This window comes from Saccoglossus kowalevskii, chromosome 21 (genome assembly GCF_978046115.1).
Source record: "Saccoglossus kowalevskii chromosome 21, keSacKowa6.1, whole genome shotgun sequence".
NCBI classification, from domain to species: domain Eukaryota; kingdom Metazoa; phylum Hemichordata; class Enteropneusta; family Harrimaniidae; genus Saccoglossus; species Saccoglossus kowalevskii.
The window spans coordinates 7,131,466-7,154,105 of record NC_140661.1 but is presented as its reverse complement, the minus strand read 5'-3'; the positions used below and the strand labels follow the sequence as shown (position 1 = coordinate 7,154,105).

Sequence of the window (22,640 nt, the reverse complement as noted above, 5' to 3'; positions counted from 1 at the left end):
GAATACCCAATATTACACACCTGTATTAGTGATGATCTAAGATAGCCACCAATAGTAGCGACCATCTAAGATAGCCACCAATAGTAGTGACCATCTAAGATAGCCACCAATAGTAGTGACCATCTAAGATAGCCACCAATAGTAGTGACCATCTAAGATAGCCACCAATAGTAGTGACCATCTAAGATAGCCACCAATAGTAGTGACCATCTAAGATAGCCACTCAATGTACTTTCACAAATTCAGATGCCCTTCATAATGGAGATTGGTTACTCAATCATGTAGGACAAAATGGTGATAATTTCTCAGTTTAAAGGATGATTTTTCAACAGATTTTTTTAAAGAAGGAAATTAATAAAAAAAAATATGTCAAAAAATGCCCTTGAAAATGTCAGTTTAAAGACTGAAACATGAACTTATCTTCCATCATTTTCGCCTTTATACATGTGTTTATTCGACCATACTGGTGCCAAAAGGGGGATCACATGGTCACATTAGACAGGTGGCCTTTATGATAGAGGTCAATTTACATGTGAATTACCCTGGTGTTAAATTACAAAAGAAGGACATATGACAGTAGTTTCATTTTGTCAGTGAACTCACTATGGCTTTGTTTATATGTATTTATATATGTGTTTATATATATGTAAATTCTCTACCAAAAAAAGCAATTTACCTGTCAGTCTTTTTGAGTCAATTATCATTTTGTACAACATTTTAGTATAACAGAATATAGGAGAACAGAATCACTCTGAAGCAGAAATCACATGCATTGTGTTGACACACCTTCTGACTTTAATATTCAGGCAACAGTATGTGTGTTTTCATTTCTCTTTTAATCATCCTACAAGCTTTGGAAACTACATTGTATTAGGCCCCCAATTTTAGGACCCCCATATTACGACCCCCCCCCCTAATTACGAACTCCCATATTCATAGTTCTTTATGGCCATAGACACACACTCATAGTCCCAACATGGTTGGTCATATGGCGCATCAATAAACATATACTGTTGCCCTCATAACAAGTCAATATAAATATATATTGCCTTCACTGTAAATTCATAGTAGTTTACTGACTCATAAGGGCATTTGCCTCTGACTCTTGTTGTTGAATCTTGCGGCGCCGATTTCTACGTCGAGCCAATTTATCCTGTAAGTCTTGATCAGCCCTCGCTTTATTTACTTTTTGTGCTTTTTCTAATTGCACTAATTCTTCTTCATGTTGTTTCTTCAACTCTTCAATATTACCTAAAAATAAGAAATATACATTTCTTATAAGATGTGTAGGAGTAACTTCAGTAACATATTAGCTTCAACTATTGAAATGTTTAATCCATTAAATTAATAGAAGCACCACAACATAAACAATGTCTAATTCAAAACAACAAACCTGCTACTGTACTTTTAAGGTGAGTATTGGAACAAAGGACACTAGTTATGAAAATTGAATAATCAAGTACAATCAAATAAATGCTAATACCGTTGTCATCATTCACAAATTTGAAATCCGTATAATTTCTTCATTGCAAATATTTGTAATGAGGTCACATGACAATATATTGTTATTAAGTATTTTGATCAGATCTTCAATAAAGCACTGGTTGAATTTCTAAATCTCCAACAATGTTCAATATAGACAGAAGCACGCTGGTAACCGCTGGTAAAGCAGCAAATTTTTATTATAACTGATAATAATTGCAATTTTTACCAAAAAGATCATCTGAGGTTGGTGGTGGCGCTAATTCACCAGCTGGAAGGGGAGTTGGAGCTGCAGCACCATCTTCTTTACTTTCTGGAAGGCTCTGAGAAAAGTCAAATCAAAGACATGCTTAAAAACTAAGTTGCTATATATGTGGTACACACTGTACACATCAGTGTGCTCTCCAATAGGACTGATTTTGTAGAAAATCAAAATAAAATCAGCCAGCTTGTTGACTACTGGGAAGAGAGGTCTCCATGGATTAATAAACATTGTATGTGGCTGAAGGGAGTTTCTGAAGACACAAACCAAAATGTTGTGGTCTCAGATTTTATTTTGTTTATAAAATGAGAATTTCGTAATTCCATAACTACATCTACAATAAGATGTTTTTCATGATCACTATAATATCAGTATAATTTCACTAGTGGAATAATGGTGTTAAATTAAGATAATTCATCAAGACAAATTAAACTGAAGTTTAGTTGCTCAGGCCAGACTTTTTTTATTCCTTGTTTCTCATGTTTTTATAAGGCAATTTTTTTGAGGCGAGCGAAAAAAAAAAAAAAATTAATTCTTTTTTTCCATTAGATTTGAGTGATTCTCAAAGAATTGTAAGTAAGATCATTGATCGAATAGAAGAAATGAAATAAAATTTTATTCCATGTATAACCTTGTTTCTCATATGTGCAAGACTTCGGTACTTTGATCATGATACTCCCACGGAAATGCAACTTGGATTTGGTATGCGGCAGGCAGTAAAAAAATTAAGATAAAAATACTATTTTTTAAGCAATCTTTTGCGTTAACAAGTCGGCGGGCGCGAGAAATTACGCTGAAATAAAATTTTATTTTATTTCATTTTCGGCACCTGTTCATTCCGGGGGTTCGCGAAACAAGGGATAATAAAAGTCTGGCCTCAATAAGATGTTGATTTTTGGAAGAATTTTCATTATTATAACATTATTGGTTTGAATTAGTTGTGAATAAAATGTGTTTGACGCAGGTTAACAAAAATAGAAGAAAAAATTCATGACAATTTGTCCAAACTGAACTTTTATTACTGTCTTGTTCAATAAACTGTGATAAAAATAATACTGTGATATTTAAACATCATATTTCTGTCAAATTAATATGTTTTACCTGTGAAAGATCACCAGCCATGGAAACAGCATCAGCCTCGACCAACCTTGCCAATTCAGCATCAGGATCATCTTGAAAATCTGGAAAAATTTTAAGAATTTACAAATGTGTGCAGAGCGCCCTCTAGTGTCAGAAACCTACTTCAATGCAGCACACTCAAGATATATTTTACTGGTTTACTGTTATCCTCATGGTATATACACCAATAAAGTCAGAGATGAAGAAAAACATTAAATTGAGAGAAATAAATGATTTAATCACAAAAAAGAAAGCCAGCCATGAACTCAATGCTTGAATTGAACAGCGCCACCAAGTGTCAACTTACCTGAGGATCCAATCTGCGCATTATACTCAGTTGTGACATCCGTTCCTTGACTTATTTTTATCTTTTCTTTAATGAGTTTGATTCTTTCCGCTCTTAATTCCCTCTTCTTTGCATCTACAGCTTTATTAGCTGTATTAATATCAGTCATAATTGTACCATTAATAACCTGAAAACACATTACCATGATACAATCAGCATTTTTGTGGTTCAACTTTTAATGCAAAATTTCCAAACATGGGCGTAAAATCAGTATATGGGAAAAAATATGTAGAAAATCTGTATTTGGAAAGACATCAAGGCACAAAAACAAGTGATGTCTTCATAAAGTAATTCTCCTGTGTAATTGTTAACACAATGCCTGCTCCTTTTTTTTTCTATTCATCTCAAGTCTCTATGAAAATTTTCAGCATGTAATAAAAATGCATTACAATTCTCATAATAGTAATAATTTATTAATGTATACGATCACCAGGTGATGGTTAAATATGCAAAACATAAACATATATCCTGTGCTTAAAAACAGAAAAAAGACAGTTGCATATTACTGTATACTTGTTTACTTTATAGCCAGTCATTTCATGACGTGGGTCATCGTTAATTGGGCCATCGTTTAATTTTTCCAAATAATTACAGTGTCCATTGTGAATAGGGTGTAAACGGCGAAACTATGCTTCAACATGATACGTTCACTATCGTGAAAGGTATTATTTATAGGTATATATTTTTTCCACACTCAAGTTACTTTTCAAATATTGTGAATCACCAGTTTTTTTAAACAATGTTATCGTCAATATTTGGAAATTCTCAGAGAATTGCGTCAATAGAACACTGCATTCTGTTAATAACAGATTTGACCTTGTCAGGACGTAGCAGAAATTGTTTGCTTGAAGAGTTTGTGTATGATCAAAAAACATTCAACAACAAAAATGGTATGTAAATAATATTGTAATAAAATGTAAGTATTTTTGTGATCATTTTTGTTTTTTTTAAATTTAAGTGCTTGTTGTGGGATTTAATGATGATGCAACTCATTTTTCAATTTTGTTTTTCCCAAAAAGATGAAGTATTCCCTCTAACGTGGCACATGGAGAAAGAAAATTGACTTCTATTTTCTGTAATCATTTTTTATTTTATTTTTATCAAGAGTAAATAATGGAATGGTGTTCTCTGCTTCAAAATAGTTGAAAAAAAAAGTAAAATAAAAACTTGCACCAACAAGAGAATAAGTATGGTGTTCAAACGAGTAAAGAATTCTAATTAAGTACTAAACTAGCAAACTGAGTATTCTTTACCAAAACTTGTATTAATTGCTGAGAATTATCAATATCACTGCTGAGCACTGAATGCCCTGAAATTTCCCTTTGTTTAATCCAAGGTTTTTACAAGTACCAATGTTAACCTGATTTGGAACAATCATCAGAAATTGGTTGCTATGTGCACATTCTGTTTATGTGAGACTCACCACGTGTACATAGTAAGGTAATACATACCTGATCAAACCATTGTACAAGTGCTGCAGCTCTACGATGTGTTGTAGCAAAACACGCCATGGCATGCTGATGTCTATTTGCATCTCTCATATCACTGAATATATTAGCAATAGCGGTGTTCAATGTCTGCATTTCTTGTGGTGTACAGTATGGGAATTTAATTGTGTTTAAGTATCTCTGGGCACTGGTGATGTTTTGTGATGCTGCAATCAAGTTGTTTCTAGTTTCAGCTGAAGCTTGATATAAATTATTCATATTTCTAAAAAATATAAATATTACAAAAAAAACATGAGATTGCATTAAAATTTAGTAATTGCATTACATAGTCCCTGTGAACTATCAAATTTAAGAAATATATAAAGTTTGAGCATAAACAGTCAAAGAATATCAGAGATATGGCTCTGGAACAGCAACCATTAAAACAAAATGGCCACCTGTCAGCCATTTTGAATCTGATTTAAAAAAACAAAATGATGTAAATCAAGATCTCATCATGTGTAATGAATGTAAATAGTTTGAACGATATACGACCATACATGATCAAGATTCAGTTCCAGAATGGCAGAAATGCTAGATTTTGATAAATTAAAATGGCTGCCATTCGAATAGAACCTTAGTATATATGTGATGTAATTGTGAAGTTTGAGTCTGATCGAACCAGGTATGTCCGAGATACAGATGGAGATACATGGTAGCACACACGCATGTTGAGAAATCGAAACATGAATAGATCCTCACAAGTGATGCACTTATATTGTGGGGCTCATACCACTAATTGAATTTCCATAGACGACAATGTTATAAACATATGACGAGATTGCTATATGAAAATGACGAAGAAAGTAGAAACAAGCAGCCTCTTGGCTGAGATAGCTCCGCTGTTAGCAATGCACATTCCAATTAAAGAACTGAAGACATCATTAGAAAATGAACAATATGTATAGTATCAAAGCAATCAGACTTGCAGTTTTTAACAAGAAGTCGAAAATATCACTTTCTACCAAAAATTACAAAAATATTCACCAAAATTAGAGAATTGAAGATATCACAAAATGAACAAATCTGAGAGAGGTCCACATGTAGTACATATATATGTAATATCAAAGCAATCAGACTTACAGTTTTTAACAAGAAGACGAAAATATCACTTTTTACCAATAATGACAAAAATATTCACCAAAATTAGAGAATTGAAGATATCATCACGAAATGAACAAATCTGAGAAAGGTCTACATGTACCAGGGGTAGTATCTATATATGTAATATCAAAGCAATTGAACTATTGGTTTTTAACAAGAAGTCGAAAATATCACTTTTTACCAAAAATGACAAAAATATTCACCAAAATTAGAGAATTGAAGATATCAACATGAAATGAACAAACCTAAGAGAGGTCTACTCAAAATACATATACACCAAGTATCAAAGCATTCAGGCTTGTAGTTTTCAAGAAGAAGTCGAAAAAGTAAAACATTGACACGAACGACAACGACGGACAATCACTCATATGATAAGCTCCGCTCGACAAAGTCAACAGTGGAGCTAAATATGGCTCAAAAATGGGAAATCAACATGCCAGTAATCAACCATATGAAAAAAACTAACATGTTGGCCAGCTCAAACTCTTGCAAATCGCAGGTAAACGAGACACACCGACTGTATTTGGATTGCACCAAGAGAAATCACTGGAAAAACACCAAGATTAGAACATCCAAATACACACAGAATAAACCCACAGGTACACAGCTGCTAAGTAGTAAACAAAAGACCACATGTTGGTCTCACCTCTGACCCAGGTGATTACACCCTCAAACAGGGAGCACCTGAGAAAAAAAATATTTAATAAAAAATTTCATTGGTTCTTGCTAGGCATTTAAATTGGTTGATTAGTGGCATGAGACCTGTGGCAATAGACATTATTTGCAAATGGCTGCAGAGATCTTGTTGCAAGTGAGTCACATGACTTACTATAGCCCCCAAGCATGCCATGATTATTAATGTAGACTGATATTCTGATAAGACAGGACACTTAGGGTAACATGATAGCATCCATCTATTATCAATAACCATCAAATTGTATCTGCAGATATAGTTCTATCCCATAATATCAGCAATGATATCAAATACCATGCTGTCTCATACAATTTTCATATGAGCTGATCATAACGATGGCAAAGCTTCAAATTCTGTGGCTAGACATATGAACGACAATTTCTCAATGCAAAAATTAAGGACAATAGTAAAAGTTATGTGCATTTCTCGATGTATGTGGCATGGCACAATGAGCACTACTTCAATTTGAAGTGCACAGCTATGTCCGGTTATGTTCCGTGTGCAATCATGACTGGATTCATATTTCTTTACATGTTTCTGTTCCTAAAAAATGTTCAATGTTTGCACAACAGGAAAAGGGCAAAACATACAGATCAACATTTGAATGAAATGAAACAACTGTTCATACATGTTATTCATATCTGGATTAATGGTTTTCAAATTGACAGCAAAACAACTCAACATATTGAGTGTAGCAACAGTGGTGGAATGCTTTAACATGTGTATATCTAGGGGAAAATATAAATGAAATCTTAATATCCTGACAGTTTGAAAATGGTGGGGGAGGGTGATTTTGCTTGTTCACAAATTATGTGAAATGAGATATACAGCTCAGTCAGACCAATACAAATATTATGGTAAAAGTTAATTTTATTTCAATGGCTTAGACTCACATATTGAGAAAATGAAATTTAATTTTCAATTCAGAAAAAATAACCTTAATTTCATTTATGTGTGGTGTCATAGGTACATGCAGTCTTGCAGTCTCAATGGGTATTACCGGTACCAGATCCCCTACATTATTTGAGCCATGAAAATATAATTATTTTCAAAGATGGCTGAATTGTTAGAAAGAAAAGTAAAAAAAATTGAGTGGCTGAATCATTAAAATTTGATTTTTCATTATTAAGAGGTGAATTGATAACCAGGTGATTGAAAAGTATAACAATATTGTCCAACTAATAGAGGAATAAATTTATTATGATTACCACTGGGGGATAAGTAGCAATTATAAAAAAAAATATTCATACAAATATGAGAAGGCTTGACATTTGAAAAGATGTCTTGTGTGCAGACTTTAATAACAGAATTGTATCTAAAAACACATTTCTCTCCACCAATTTCCCTCCAACAAAAAATAATAAAAGATGAGAGACTTACCCTGGTGGTATCCTAGCGACATCTCCCCATCTTTTCACAGAGAATGCCAGTTGATTGGTTGCATGATGCAGAAGTACACGAGCATTATGCCATTTATATTTAGCAACCAATATCCTCTGTTGTCTTTCTGTTAACATATCTAACTCACTTTCTAGTTTATATTCTGCATCACTACCATATTTATTATTGAATATACTCTCTAAAATAAAAAAAACAAAACAAGTTTTTAAAGTACACTCTTCTTCCTGAGTACCCACTAAAAAGTCAAATAAATACTTAAACATTTTTTATTAACATTTTTTTCCAAACTGAATTTATTATTAGTTTTCTTTATAGTTACTGTAAAACCATTTAAGGTAGCGGGACTATTATTTGCATACTTGTTTTCATCTTCCAGTTGTGACTAAATGACTACAAAGGAAAGTATATATTTTTAGAATCGCCAGACTTCAAGCTTTTCACAAGTGTATTTTGCATGCTCGTATCTGCATTCTATGACGTGTTACTCAATCAAAGGTGAAAAATTACTTTTTCTGTAAAAAAAATAATTACGCATTTATGCTGGCAATAAGAAGTATTTTTTTTCACTTTTCCTAGTTGTTCAATAGTCAGGTAATGTGAATGTGTCTGGTCAGTTTTATTCAAGCAACGCGTTTTAAAAAATAGTGTGCTGAATTTCAATTACTGTTTTAGTCGCATTGCCCACAACTCAAACCACAACTCGTTGGTAAATAATCGATGAAATAGTTTGTCTGGACACATTCAAGTTCCTCTCACTGTCACCTTAAAGCTGTGAAAATTTGGTGTTAATTCGACGACAATAAGTATACGTTATTTTTTGTTAAAGACCTTGTATTTTGAAAAACATAAACTCCTAGAAAACGTCCATGAAGTAACAGCAAAGATTTTCAAGCTTGTTTATCGGCACAATCAATTTGTTTTCCCATCAAGGTCTGTTTTAACATGTGTAGGGACACCCAAATGTGTAAGGCTATTGGAAACCAAAAAAATAAAGGAATGGGATAGCTATAATTGGATAAATTCGACATATGAAAACACCAAAATCAATGATTTTTTTTCAGTGGCTGTGTGACCTTGTGTCTAATGCATTCATATGCAAATGACTAATCTGTGAAACAAACAGGGGCGGAGACAAACCACTCAAATGTTTGGAAACACTCATTGTGTGTCAGATAGCTACTGATAACACATCCTAACATTGCTTTGTCTTGAGTTTATCTTTGAAACTTATAGGCACACAGATTAAACCTGTGTTGCTGATTTTGGAAAACACTACTGAGGCTGCCTTGCTTCCCTTCAGAAAATCTACATTTTAACCAACTTACATGACATTCTATATTATGTTGACTTTATCACATGAAAGTTTATAGTGCATTTTATCAATTAATAAATAAATATGAAAATCGTAATTTTCAACACAAATAATAGTCTCGCTACCTTAATTTTACTGACATTTAATGTAATTTCACTATTTTGATGTTTTGAGCATATTCACTGTGTTTTACAAATTTGTCAAGAAAACAATGAGTTTTATTGTTATTTTACATGTAATTTAGCGGATTTTACTTATCAGCAAAAATAGCAAAATTAAAACCCAGTGAATAATTAATGCATTTACAGAATATATAAGCATTACAAAAACCTGGAAATGTTCAGTGCATTATATTATCACCTTATCAACTAAATATTTCATTCTTTTTTTCCACTTACTTTTAAAAAATCTTGAAACCAATAGTTTTGTGATCTTTCCCGAAGCCAAAATTATTGTCAAACATTTTGATTAAAACATACATTAAGAAATAATCAACTTGTGTTTGGCTCAATTTACTTTTTAGAAGATTTGAGTTTATTTTGTTTACAATACTCTCAGTGCAACAACATTCTCTTCATCTTTATAAATATTTATAAATTTAACAATTGAAACTGAAATGAGAGGCTTCTATTGGCTGAAAACTTTTTAAATGACATGGTTGATTGGCTGGTTGAATTCAACTGCCATTGAAATTTATAAATATTCATGAAGTTAAATCAAATGCCTTTGTTGCGCTGAGAGTAATGAAATAATTAAAAGCTATACATGTACTCACTTAATAATTTATCTTGTTCGTTAACTAATGCTTTAAGATCATCAATATCACCCTGACCAGCTTCCTGTTCTAGCAACAACTGTTCCAATCGTTTTTTCTTAGCACTGAGCTCTTTGTTTGCAACTTCTTGTTTATTCAATGCATCCATATATTCTTGTTTTTCTTTTGCCATCTGCTCATCATACTGCATTTGTGACATCATCTGTTTAACCGATGTATTCTTACCAAGGTCTACCACATCTTGGTATTCTTTTCTCCTAAAATTAATTAATGTAACAAAACCAATTGTATAAAAAAATGCTCTGACATGTTTATGGATGAGATTTTGGTATTAAACAAAATAAAAATCAATGGTACATATGTATAAGAGGTATTCACTGGAGTGAACATCCAGGCATTTTTACTGCATGACAACTGCTAGTTGTTGAGACTCTCCTGAACAGTAAAACAAGATTACCCCTACATGTGCAACATATATAAATCTGTGGGTTGTTCAGAATTAATTGTCTTATAGTTGGGATTGTGTTGTTTTTTCAACTTTAGCTGTTTTCACTAGATCTATGATTGAATACATGGGACAGTGGTGTGCCTCAATCTTAGCAACATAGAACATTCTGTAAAGTAGCTCTGCCTCTAAGAATAACAGATATGCCATATATATGCTTTATCAAAGAAACATGCATACAAACCATTGTATGCTGTGTCATTAAAATATGACTTGACCACACATGTATCGGTATGCGTTACTGATGAAGCAAATATTTTATGCATTTAGTAGCAATTATTAGCTTGGTGTCTGCATGACAACCATTTTTATTCTGCACATTTACAATACTAATATAAAATAAAATATTTTGCTCATTAACCAGATAAATTGATTGCAACATCATTCAGAATTTAATTGACAGTTGCACTTTCATTTCCGCAGCAACTAAAAGTTGATATATAGCATGTAGATAAATGTAAAACAGTCCATCACTGATTTAAAGCAGCGTATTCTGATTACCAGTGTGAAAATGAACTTTATGGCCACACACTGGTAGCAAAAACAAAATATCGCATTCATTTCAGACATCAATAAAGAGTGGATAAGTAGAACAGTAGTTGAGTACCCAGGCTAACATACAGTCAAATGTGTTTGCGTATATGTATATATGTATAAAAAACACAATTATATTCACATCTACATGTGTATTTATTTGTGGTTACACAATACACTTTTTACCCAAAATTCTTTGATTTATTGGAAAACGCCTTCAACTTAGAATTCAATACTTATGTTATAATGTTATAGTAGCATAGGTTCATTCAGGTGTAAAATTGAGGTATGCGTATGGTCCTAAAAAGACTTTGATGACATAATTAAGAACCCATTTCCTGTTATATAAATCACACAAGAATAGGAAATACATTCTTTGCACACAATGTACTGAAAGTCTTCAGTACTTTATAATGACACAGATTATATTGCCATGGAAACATGAAGTGATATTATTTGCTGAAAATATAACCTTGTTTTTATGAAAAGATGTTGCATTAGATGACCTAGGTGATGTTCAATTTAATCAAAAACTGCATTGTGGGTAATAATAAACTAATCACTGAAAATTATTCAAGAAAAAGACATAAATGATTTGTAACTATGGTTACCAAAGTCAGTCTATGTATGTATGGATGGAATTAAAAGATATACTTAGTCTTTCATACATCTTCAAAACTGGGATAGTTTTTAAAAACAGATTGAAAAAATTGGTACGTTTGACTGCAGAAGATAATTACTAGTAGCAATATAATGAAAGCATTATTATTATTAACTGTGACAGAATAAATGTAAATTATTATCACTATGAAGTGCTAAAATACAGTTTATATGACGGAAGATGTGCATGGCTACACACTATTCAAAAGTCTCAATTCATTCATCAGACTTTTATGGCCAAATGCCTGAGGAGGAATCTTCTGACACATAACTACAATACGCATCACGATACTCTCATCTTTATGTGGTTACCATGGTGATGTAATCACCAGCCTGGAACAGTACACTCCCTGATATTGTATTGTACAATAGTAACTATGACAACATGATATTGCCGATTGTATTTCATTCTCAATCATCCCTTTTTTGTACAGGTGAACTATAAGAGTTCTCTACATGGCTTTTAATAACTGCACTCTGATTTAAGAAATTTTATACATAAAAAAATGTTTTCAAATCTAATCTAATTTGACTGATGGCAGTATCAGCTGCCGATAGCCTTTCATCTCATCATCCTAGTGTTTACTGATTAATGTGAACTTCGATATTATGAAGGCTCTCAATTTCAAAACCAAAAACTATAATGCTTTAGACCTTGAGGGATGGATTAGAGTGTAAAGTGACAAATACGTAACTATATTATTTATAAAGTGAATCTCTATAAATTATTTCAGGTCTTAATAAATATGTACACTGTGTACATGTGAATAGTTTTGTAAAGCAGGAATACTGTGGAATACTTTATTTTCGCTGGAATTAATTTTCGCTGAAAAGGCATTTTAAGCGTTTTATATGGAATATATTTTCACTGATTTTTGATGAGTTTAATGTGAAATATATGAAAAAAAAGTATATTCGCTGGATTTTATTTTCACGGAATAATCCTTCAGCGAAAATAGCGAAAATAAATTCCAAGCGAAAATAAAGTATTCTACAGTATTCAAGAATTAATTTGAATTAATTTGTAAGAGTCGTTATATGTTTACATTTATGTCTTCTTTTATGCGAATGTCACAAATGTCATTCACTGATCAATACAAGCTCACAATCTGCTGTTATATATTAACAGGAACACATACATAAATATTCAATAACAGAAGCAGGGAACAAGTCATTAAGGTATAGATGCATGTTCGTGGGCACTCAGAGTGAATTTTTTTTTTTTTGCTTTTCTTGACAGTCTTGGCTAGATAGTGTTGAAATTTCGGAGCATTGTCAATAATGGAACATGCCCAAAAATGGATTTTAAAATATAGGGAATCGAGGCACGCGTATGTGATTAAAAGTCTCGAAAGTTTGTTTACGTTGCTCTTTGATTGACAAGTCACTATTGATGGTATATGCAAATGAGTTGCTGGCCTCAGTTACGGTTACCTTCAGAATGAAATACCGGCGTACTTGCCACCCAGAAACTATTAGCAAGCATGTAGCCAAATGTAAACAAATATAACACCCAAGACATGACAAGATTCTACTGAGAGATAATTTAAAAGAGATTTTATGAACAATTAAAGCGGGGGAGTCGTCACCTGCGCATGCGTCAGATGGCCATAGTGTGTCATTGTTTACAAACAAGTGTCTACCCATGAGCCTTTGCATTTTTATAGTGTGTTATTATCGTCGCTTGGGACTCAATTCTCGCGCATCCGCAGGTGACAACCCTCTCACTTCAACTAAATTTTGAAAATTCGTATATAATTATGTCATCTCTGAGATTTAGTTATTCTGCTATATTGGTAATGTTACTGCTGTTACCTTACTCCTGTGACAGTCGGTTTATGATTTCAGGTCACATGTGAAATGCTGTAGCACCTGTTCTATTGACATAGATTGATTCTCTGTTGAATGACATTGTTACAAAAAAAATCTAATTTTCAGTTGAATTGGATGATGTGTGTCAACCTTGTTTAGAGAAATTCCAAAATCAAAACCAATTCACAATGTTAATGATTGCGACATAGAATTTCAATGTGTAACTTTCAAATAACCAAGAACTAAAAACTAGCATGTTCAGATTCTCAATGAAATGAACACATGTTTGAGGTTTATTCCCTCCCCATTTGGGTCCCCCTCTGAACTTGTCTATGACTTGCATTATAAATCAAGTTATAAAACACACTATATTTCTCTTGCTGTAACCACAAAGATACCAGGTTATCACCAAAAAATATCTTCTTGCAAATGAGGCAGATTTATAGTTTTATCATTGTTTCTTTGTAAGGCTAAAATTGTTTTATTCACAAGACGGAATTTGATATGTCAAAAAAAAAAACTGTCAACAAACAAACTGGTTTCTGATTGGTCTAAATGTTAGGTGTTAGGGTTGGGTAGCCAATCAGGAACAATCTAGTAAGAAGCTTACATATTTACACACATTTTAAAACACCAAATGTGGAAGTCAAAACAAAATACTGTAAAACATGTTGAAATAGCTGTATACATTGAATTAGCAGAAATACATAGATTAGTTAAAATAACATGCAAATTAGAAAGACATGTTTTACAGTAGTTTTCTTTTTACTTACGTTTGTGCTTCAAGCTGTCTGAATTTGTCATCGCATGTCTTGATTTCCATCTGTAGTTGATGTATTTCTTCTGCTTTTACACCATACCTTCTACCCACACCTTTGGATTCAAGTAACTGGATATCTTTCTCCAATTCCATCCATTTCTTCAACAAACCTTCATTAAACTCAACCTGTTCAGGCTAGAACAAAAAAATCATTTTCTCAATATTTAATATTTTTTATTAATTTCAATATTTAATATTTTGCTCAATATATTATTTGATGCAAATTTTTGATCAGAATTAAGCTAAAAACAAGTGGTACTTAACATCAAATATTGATGTAACATATTTCTGTTTTTTGGTCATCATTTCACCTATTAAGTATAAGTAGGTAATAAAAACAAGCTGTTTTGTTGTCAATTTATCTAAACACTGCATCTGACATTTTAAGTATCAACCGATGGGTGGTGTCTGGGTATGATATATTTCGATGACATTACAAATCAGACACAACATCACATCACATCGTCATCGTTGTGCTAGCTTCTCATATTGAAGAGTTGACTGCTATCAGGTAACACTTGCAATTACTCAGAAATGTCAAATCCCCATATTCTTTTCTGTTTAAAGCATTTCTAATTCAAAATGTTTTGATGATTGTTCTTTATGAAAATGCAAAAATTCATGAAATTAAAAAAACAGACCAATTTAAAATGAGGCATTCCAATAAGCATGATCAGTTTTTCTTTACATATGGTTGCTATGACAAAAAGTAGGAAAAATATACACATACTAAATTTTGTATAACAAATGTTATTTTAATCAGTATTATTATTAAAATATTAAATGTCAATCAGACAATTTGTGCAAATATTAAAAATTTATCATAAGAAATATATTAAATTGATATATTCTGTTTGCAGATTTTATTTAAACCGATATTATTATATTATTATATTTCTGTGAGCCAAATAAAATTATCAGCTCCAAGTGATTGTCTAAAAACAACTAAAACCTAATTATAGATTAATGCCCTCATTCTTGGAGCACTGACTAAATTTTTACACAAATTATGTTTATTTATCTTGTTTACAAGTTTTGTTAACACCTTTTGTTTACATATTAATCTATTGTCATAAAAATCTAGCTCTAAATGGCAGCACATGATGGTTGCTACAAAAAAGCCCTGGTGAAATTCATCTATATTGTAGTTTTTAGTAGCTTACAAATGCACCAATCAGCATGCCTCCCAGTGAACAGTGAACCAATCATTCTACTTGTATAAGCTGATAATCTGTGCCCTTGTTGTAAAACGAATGCTGATTGGTCATCTGCTTTTATGACATTTAAATCTTAGTGTCAAAGCATAGAACTTAAATTAATTGTTGGTGTGTATATTTTGCCAAATTAATTTTGGGACCCAGTGGAAAATTATATATGATGAGCGGGATGAAATTTCAGATATTTTACATACAAACACCACTTAATATAATTGCATGTACTTTGTTGCTTGTTAGTATGAGGGTTCAAACATTCTCTTTCTCAGAGCTCCTTGAAGTTAGAACACTAAAAGTATCTCTGCGACCACACACCACCATTTTTGTTGGTGAAACGCCACAAGACTTTGATTACACATATTCTTGGCATGTTTTTATTATTAGCGGGCACTCATATTGCTGGGTGAAATACTGAGGTTACACTCTGCTGATTGCCACTGGTGAAGAAATATAAACAATCAAAAGTATGTTGTAGTTTGATGGCTAACTCGTCCTACTGCCGCTTAGTTTGTGCTATGGAAAGTCAAACATGAGCTTCTCACCATGGAGCCAGCCAGAATCTTACAAATATTGATTACCCTTTTGTCAGGTTCCAAAATCGAACATCAGCATAGCAATGTTTTGGTGGACATTTTTAAAATTAGTACCATTGTAATCCATCTACCAACCAACAGCGAGCATAAGTTCCCAAGATATATTCTAAGAAATAAAACTCTGCGTGGGAGATTGTGTTTCAATATCACATTCTATTATGGCAGAGTATATCTTCAAATTTGTTAATCTAATATATACTGTATAAACAATTTATTTTTTATAGTAAGAATTTTTGCAATTTGATAATTTAATGGTGTTTGTGAAGACAAAATACACAAACTCTTCTAGAGATAATTTAAAATTTGACAAAGCTAAGTCATACATAACTTACCACGTACCATTCAATAGCGCATTTTGGATAGCAAAGTCCATTGAGGTTCATTTGATACTCAAAATATGGAATGGTGGTTCATGTAGGGTAAGTAAGACTCAGCTTAGTAAAATGAAGGTGATTGTGACAACACAATAAAATCAGTGCTGTGGTGTATACAGTTCAAGATAGTAGTAGAAAAATACTGCCTACCCCGAATCCCGACTTGAAATGCTGATTAAAACAGAAACAAAATGTTTTACCTCATCATCCGACTCTTCTTCTGGCAGTGGCTGTGATACTGGTTTGGTTTGTTGTGGTTGTACGGATGCTGTTGGTTTACCTTTAGACTGAGTACTTGTACCAGCATCCTGTGAAATTGCACAACCCATCTGTGAATAAAATTAATATAATAATTCAAAACAGGTCAGCCAGACAATCATGAATGGAAGTAATCTCCATTAGAAGGGAAAACCTACTGTCAAATTAAACGAACAGCAGGGAGCAAATATAGAGCAGGCAGGTACTGAAAATGTAAACAGTAAAGTCATATTGGTTTAAGACAATAGTATATTTACATACAGTCTACTCTTTAATGATTGATGTGTCTGTTCATATCGGTAAAATAGCGAATATCAAGATTTGCTATAGATCAGCATATGTAGTGATTCAATGTACATAGTGATCATAGTGTGTACATTGGTTACACATACACTATAGTAACTTAGTACACTGTCAGCTGACTTGAAGAAACAATAGAGTTGGGTCAAATTACCTACTTATATTTGTTTGTTCCATCACTTCATGACTCTGAGTCAGAAAAAGTAGGGAAATATGTTACAAGAGGACCCCTGGTTCAGACTTACTATTGGAACTTGAAAGGGCAGTGTTCGTGCCACGTCCTGTTTGATATAGGACTCATAGTGACGTACACAGCACATATTAAATACATTGTTTGTTTATATGGAATTCAAACATATGCTACACAATGACCACCATCATTTAATAATATTTAATTAATCTGGAAGATCAACAGCTGTAAAAATACATAAGTGTCTGATATATGATGTTACTGATTAAATTATTCTTCCAAAATATTAATTATATTAATATTAGGGTATCAACAGCTATAATTAAATCAACTTCGAAAACTGACCCAATTAAAATGCTTGACTAAATCATATAAAATAAATGCAAATTACTGTTACATTGAATTTACCAACTGTTTGTGTAAATGCATTCTGATCATTTTAACTTTTAGGGGGTGATGGTCGCCACACCATGCCATGTTCGATATGAATTCCTCAGTGATATATGCAATGCAAATAAAATACATTGTTTGTTTACAATAAAATTGAACATTACGAGATGAATTCTACCTTTTAAAGTCACAAGCCAGTTTTAAAGAAGGTGGACCAATCTGCTTAGCACACATGTGTTTTACAACAGTGCAGTATATGATTTATGTCACACAATTCAATGCCACTCCTACCACTTACCGTCTATTGTCAGAGTTCAATTTCTGATCACAGTCTAGTTAATTCAATATTGAATTATTTACACCAAATGACTTTATATAACAAAATAAAACAGTTACCATGGCAACATTAAGTGCAGAAAGTGCTACTATAATCTGGCTGTTACTATTACTGGAATTGACAACCACATTACTATATAGGAAACTTTGATTATCAATGACACAAATTGGATTACAAGTTCCTATGATGGATTTAAAGCAGGCAAACCTCACAATAAGAACAACAAGTACCATAATTTGTAAGCAGTAATTTCAATTCATTCTTGAAAGTATTCAACTTGATTACTAATATGAAACATATTTAGGCAGGTTACTCAGCTCAACTTAGATATATGATTATTTTGAAAACAAGCTAAACTAGCTTTCAGCCAGCAAAATGTTAAGTTGTGCCTGAACTGCACTACATGCAGAGGTTTTTCTAGAAGAAATGAACAAGAGGGAGCACACACAGGCGAGGGAGTGGAGCAACATGGTGAATCGACCTGGAAACGCCATATCAGAAAGTTTCTGCGCTGTTTTAATGGTGTATCTATCGCCATTGTAATATTTTTGGAGTAATTTTAGTGTATTTGGTTTCCAGACACAATGTCAGCTGGTGTTGCTGGGAAGTTTTCACAGAGAAAAATATATTTGAGAAAGGTTTCATGTTGTACGGTAGCACGGAAGTCCGCGGCTCAAGAAATATATTTATGACTTGAAAGTTCAATCGGTAATTCAGTAAAAGGGCACCAGCCAAGAGTATCAGGGCGCTGCGCTCGTTATCCGGTTTAGAAAAACCCCTGCTATATGTATAGTGGTTCCTGGAAAAGTCTATTACCAACTGTTACATGTACATGTCATTTTTAAATCAATATTTTCTGCACATGGTGAATACATTAAATTTGGTCAGACAGTCTTGCTTTAATAGGAGTTTTTTTTTTTTAATCTTTAGAGAAATGTCACAAACTATTTAAAATGGTAGCTTAATATAGTTGCAATCTAAAAATTATATTTCAGTAAAGAAGACAAATATTGGAATAAAAATATACTGAATTGATTTGACACATTTTTTTACTACTTAAAAAATCCATAGCCTAAATGCTAGTTACAGCAAACCAATGTAAAATACATATAGTATATAGCATCCACCTCAAAAAGAAACTGTAGAAATAAAAAATATAAATATATTTGCTTGCCTTGATTAAGTTGCAAAATTTAGTTGTGAACACTTAACATCCAATTATCTACCAGTACTATCATTTTGGTATTTATACACTGAGATTCATTTGACCAAACTGGCAGCAAAAGGATAAAGGGCAGTCACTGATTACATTAGACAGGCAGTCTAATAGGGTCATTTTACATATATTGAGACTGCCAAAAGATGGGCACAATTTTTAATTTTTTTTTTTTTTAATTTAAGCAAAATATTTCAATGTCTATTACTTATAACTACATACATATACCGGTATATGCTGTATCAGAACACAATTTTAACAGCAGAAGACATAACTCTAAAAATACATTTACTGTATGCTGGATTATTAAAATATGACTATAGACATACCTCATAAGAACATGTGATATACTAATAGAATAAATACGGTAGTTATTCTTATGGCCATATCTGTATAGAAAACTGGTATATCAGTACTGTACTTATTCCCCTAACATTAACAACAATGTGACTTAATATATGGTAAACACAAATGACATGATAATCTCTCTCATGTTTCCGAGTAATAATCTATAATACAGGAAAGTACTACTAGATCAGTCTATGGAATGTTCTGAAGGACACAGTGATTATGGACAGTGACCTTGTCAGGTTATTACTTGAAACTGCCATTTGAAATGCTTTTTCAGTCAATCAAATGTTCTTATATTTATTTAGACAAATTACAATTAACAAATATGTTTACGTAAATCTCTGTCATTAAATATCAGCAGGTAAAAATCAGACTGTAGTAGGTAAGTACTAGTAAATGCCCTTAAACTATGGACGATTATTGTTACAAGTCTGCGCTCAAACCTTTCTAAATGTATGAAGGCTGCACATTATTATCGTTAAATGTTAATATAATAATTGTTGACGTAATGGAACAAAAATATACAAAAATGACGCTAACCACCTGTTTTTATTTGCATTTAATATTACAATAACAGAACTACCTGCTGGCTCCGATTCAGCAGTCTTACTGTGCAGTTGCCTGTGTATCTCACACATGTTTAATCATTTCATAATTGTAATATTACTACCGTTTTACAACACATTGTAGTGACTGGTTATGAGTTCATGTAATGGATTCACTGAATGATGGCACTGCAGAATGACAACAATGAAACCTTGAGTCGTCTGCATGGTTGAGGTCCACGGACTCGACCAAACTCAACACATAGTGTGTACATTGATAGTGACAAATCAAGTCGGCAGTTGAAGACGACAACAAAACACTGTTATCTAGTTACAGCTTGGACAATATGTTCTGATTTACCATCAGTCACTGACTATAAAGTCTTTGGAAACTTAAAATCAGATTTAAAACTCACCTTTCCGTTTAACAAATCTGGAAATCCGGTAAAAATCCAGGCCCCTGTCCTCGGCGAACAACCAGTCGAGCAAAGCCTCGCTTTCTATGGATCAATCTAATTTGCATATCAATATGTGACGTCAGCTCACTATAGCAATGGACATAAACAGACAACATCAGAAGGCAGAACGTAGAGGTTGTTATTCATGGTCATGCCTTCGTTACGTACATAAATACTTGAAAATAAAATAAACAAAATGAAACTGATTAACGCAACAAAAATAATCAAATTTACAAACTATCCTAAATTATCTCTTCGCCATTCAAAACATGTCTTATCAACATTCACCGAGTTGCTTCCGGGACGGAGACAGCAAAGTGAAAATGAGCAAACTGTATAATAAATTATTAAACTTCTAACGATATTTAACAGAAATAAAATATACTCTTCTGTCACCATTAATATATAAATATGCATTATGATATTATCAGACTGGCGGGGACTGACAACGAAACACGGCCATAAATGTATATGTTTTGATGTTATAACAAAACATCACAGTATCATAGCAACAGCTCTGGAATATATAAGACACGATGTCAAGGTTCATGATTCAAAATCAAGCTCAATTACCCCCAGATTTTAGTTTCGTTTTCATATACCAAGTTTTTCACAGGGATTAAAGGGTGGTGGTCGTCGCGCCACGCATGCGCGAGATATGGGTCCATATAAACAAAGACGGTGATTTTGACGGTTGCGCACACCAATGAGTGAAAACCGAGAGGTTACCAAGCTTTATTTATTTATTTATTTATTTATTTATTTATTTATTTATTTATTTATTTATTTATTTATTTATTTATTTATTTATTTATTTATTTATTTATTTATTTATTTATTTATTTATTTATTTATCGAAGGTATCGAAGAAGTCGTCAGCGATAATTAGTGGAGTGGCGCCCAGGACAAAACTCGTACTTGTGATTTCAATAGAAGAGCGCACTGGTTCGTGGGAAAATCAATGTTTATCAACACAAATATCGCACATGCGCGGTACGACGACTACCGCCTTTCAAACTTGGCAAAGCATCAGGAAATTCTCGTGTCCAACTTTATTATAACACGGTATGGAAAGATAGTTTTCAATTACTGGATGGTCTATCATTATCGCATGGGAAAACTTTGCCCATATACGTGTAAGAATATGTGTTAGAAGTAAAAAAAATCAGATACCTTCAAGATGACGAACCAAGGCGAAGCCGAGGTTCTTAATTGAGCTTCGAAGATCACTAAAACTTACTATATTCACCTAAAATATCAACATCATTTTCTATTTTCTAAACTACCCAATACATAATATTTTCACCTTGACTTAACCACAATTAGTTTCATTAGAGCAATCATTTCATATTAGTATAGTAATAATTTTGCAATAAAACGAACATGAACGTAAGTGTCTTGTTCTGAATCCGGGCGTTTTTAATCTACAGCAAATTGTATAACACACACGGCGGTTAATTAAAAAACAGCAATCTCTCTATGGTTCTCTAAATACACGTGATTTAAAAAAAATGGTCCATGGGTGCGTTATTTTCTATATATTGTGGAAATACAAGTATGGAACAAACCGTGACGAACAACGATTGTACTACTCATCACCTGTAACACATGCCATCGGGTAGTCTGTCGTAACGTTCACGATTGTATTACCTGTAGGTCTCCACAAGAACCATACCTTTGGTCAACATTTCGCGTTCCAGTCAGTTTGCGCATTTTTCCAAGTAACACGTGTACAGCCCGATTTTAACTATGTATGTATTTTTCTGTAGAGATTGTAATCGATTCACTTTTTCGATTGACAACACGAGACTTACACGTTTATGGTACCCAGTGTATTCGAATAAGGCTAAACAATCACGTGACAAATTATAGAAACCCCGAGAATGCTGAATAAATGTTTTGCCACGTCTCAGATAAAAATATTGCAGTATATCAGGCCAAACATTGTCCACATTTTTTATATATGGTTTGGTATCAACGACAATCCCACGTGCAGTATTTTGATACAAATTAAATACGGTCATAAATTATGATTATCTGCTTTTACTATTGGCGCAACAGACCCATTTCCTTCATTTTTTAATGAATATTCATAAATGGA

The 22,640-nt window shown here is 32.8% G+C and overlaps 1 protein-coding gene across 1 annotated transcript; it reads right to left on the bottom strand.

Annotated features, from left to right (window-relative positions):
* Positions 1–763: 763 nt before the first annotated feature.
* LOC100370218 (uncharacterized) lies at positions 764–20,571 on the bottom strand. The gene is made up of 10 exons (XM_002736306.4): positions 20,498–20,571; positions 16,695–16,823; positions 14,267–14,448; positions 9,983–10,239; positions 7,875–8,073; positions 4,661–4,919; positions 3,171–3,336; positions 2,846–2,925; positions 1,712–1,805; positions 764–1,251 (listed from the first exon to the last, which is right to left on the bottom strand). The coding sequence occupies exons 2-10, from the start codon at positions 16,821–16,823 to the stop codon at positions 1,073–1,075; spliced, it is 1,545 nt and encodes a 514-aa protein (XP_002736352.1). The 5' UTR covers positions 20,498–20,571; the 3' UTR covers positions 764–1,072.
* Between the last annotated feature and the right edge of the window lie 2,069 nt (positions 20,572–22,640).

What these genes read in the sequence shown, in the direction of transcription:
- LOC100370218 (XM_002736306.4), bottom strand. Translation starts at nt 16,823, where the DNA reads ATGGGTTGTGCAATTTCACAGGATGCTGGTACAAGTACTCAGTCTAAA. An exon ending in CGAACAAGATAAATTATTAA is followed by an intron (nt 8,074 to 9,982) that starts GTGAGTACATGT and finishes TTTTTATTTTAG; the next exon opens with AGAGTATATTCAATAATAAA. An exon ending in GTCGCTAGGATACCACCAGG is followed by an intron (nt 4,920 to 7,874) that starts GTAAGTCTCTCA and finishes TATATTTTTTAG; the next exon opens with AAATATGAATAATTTATATC.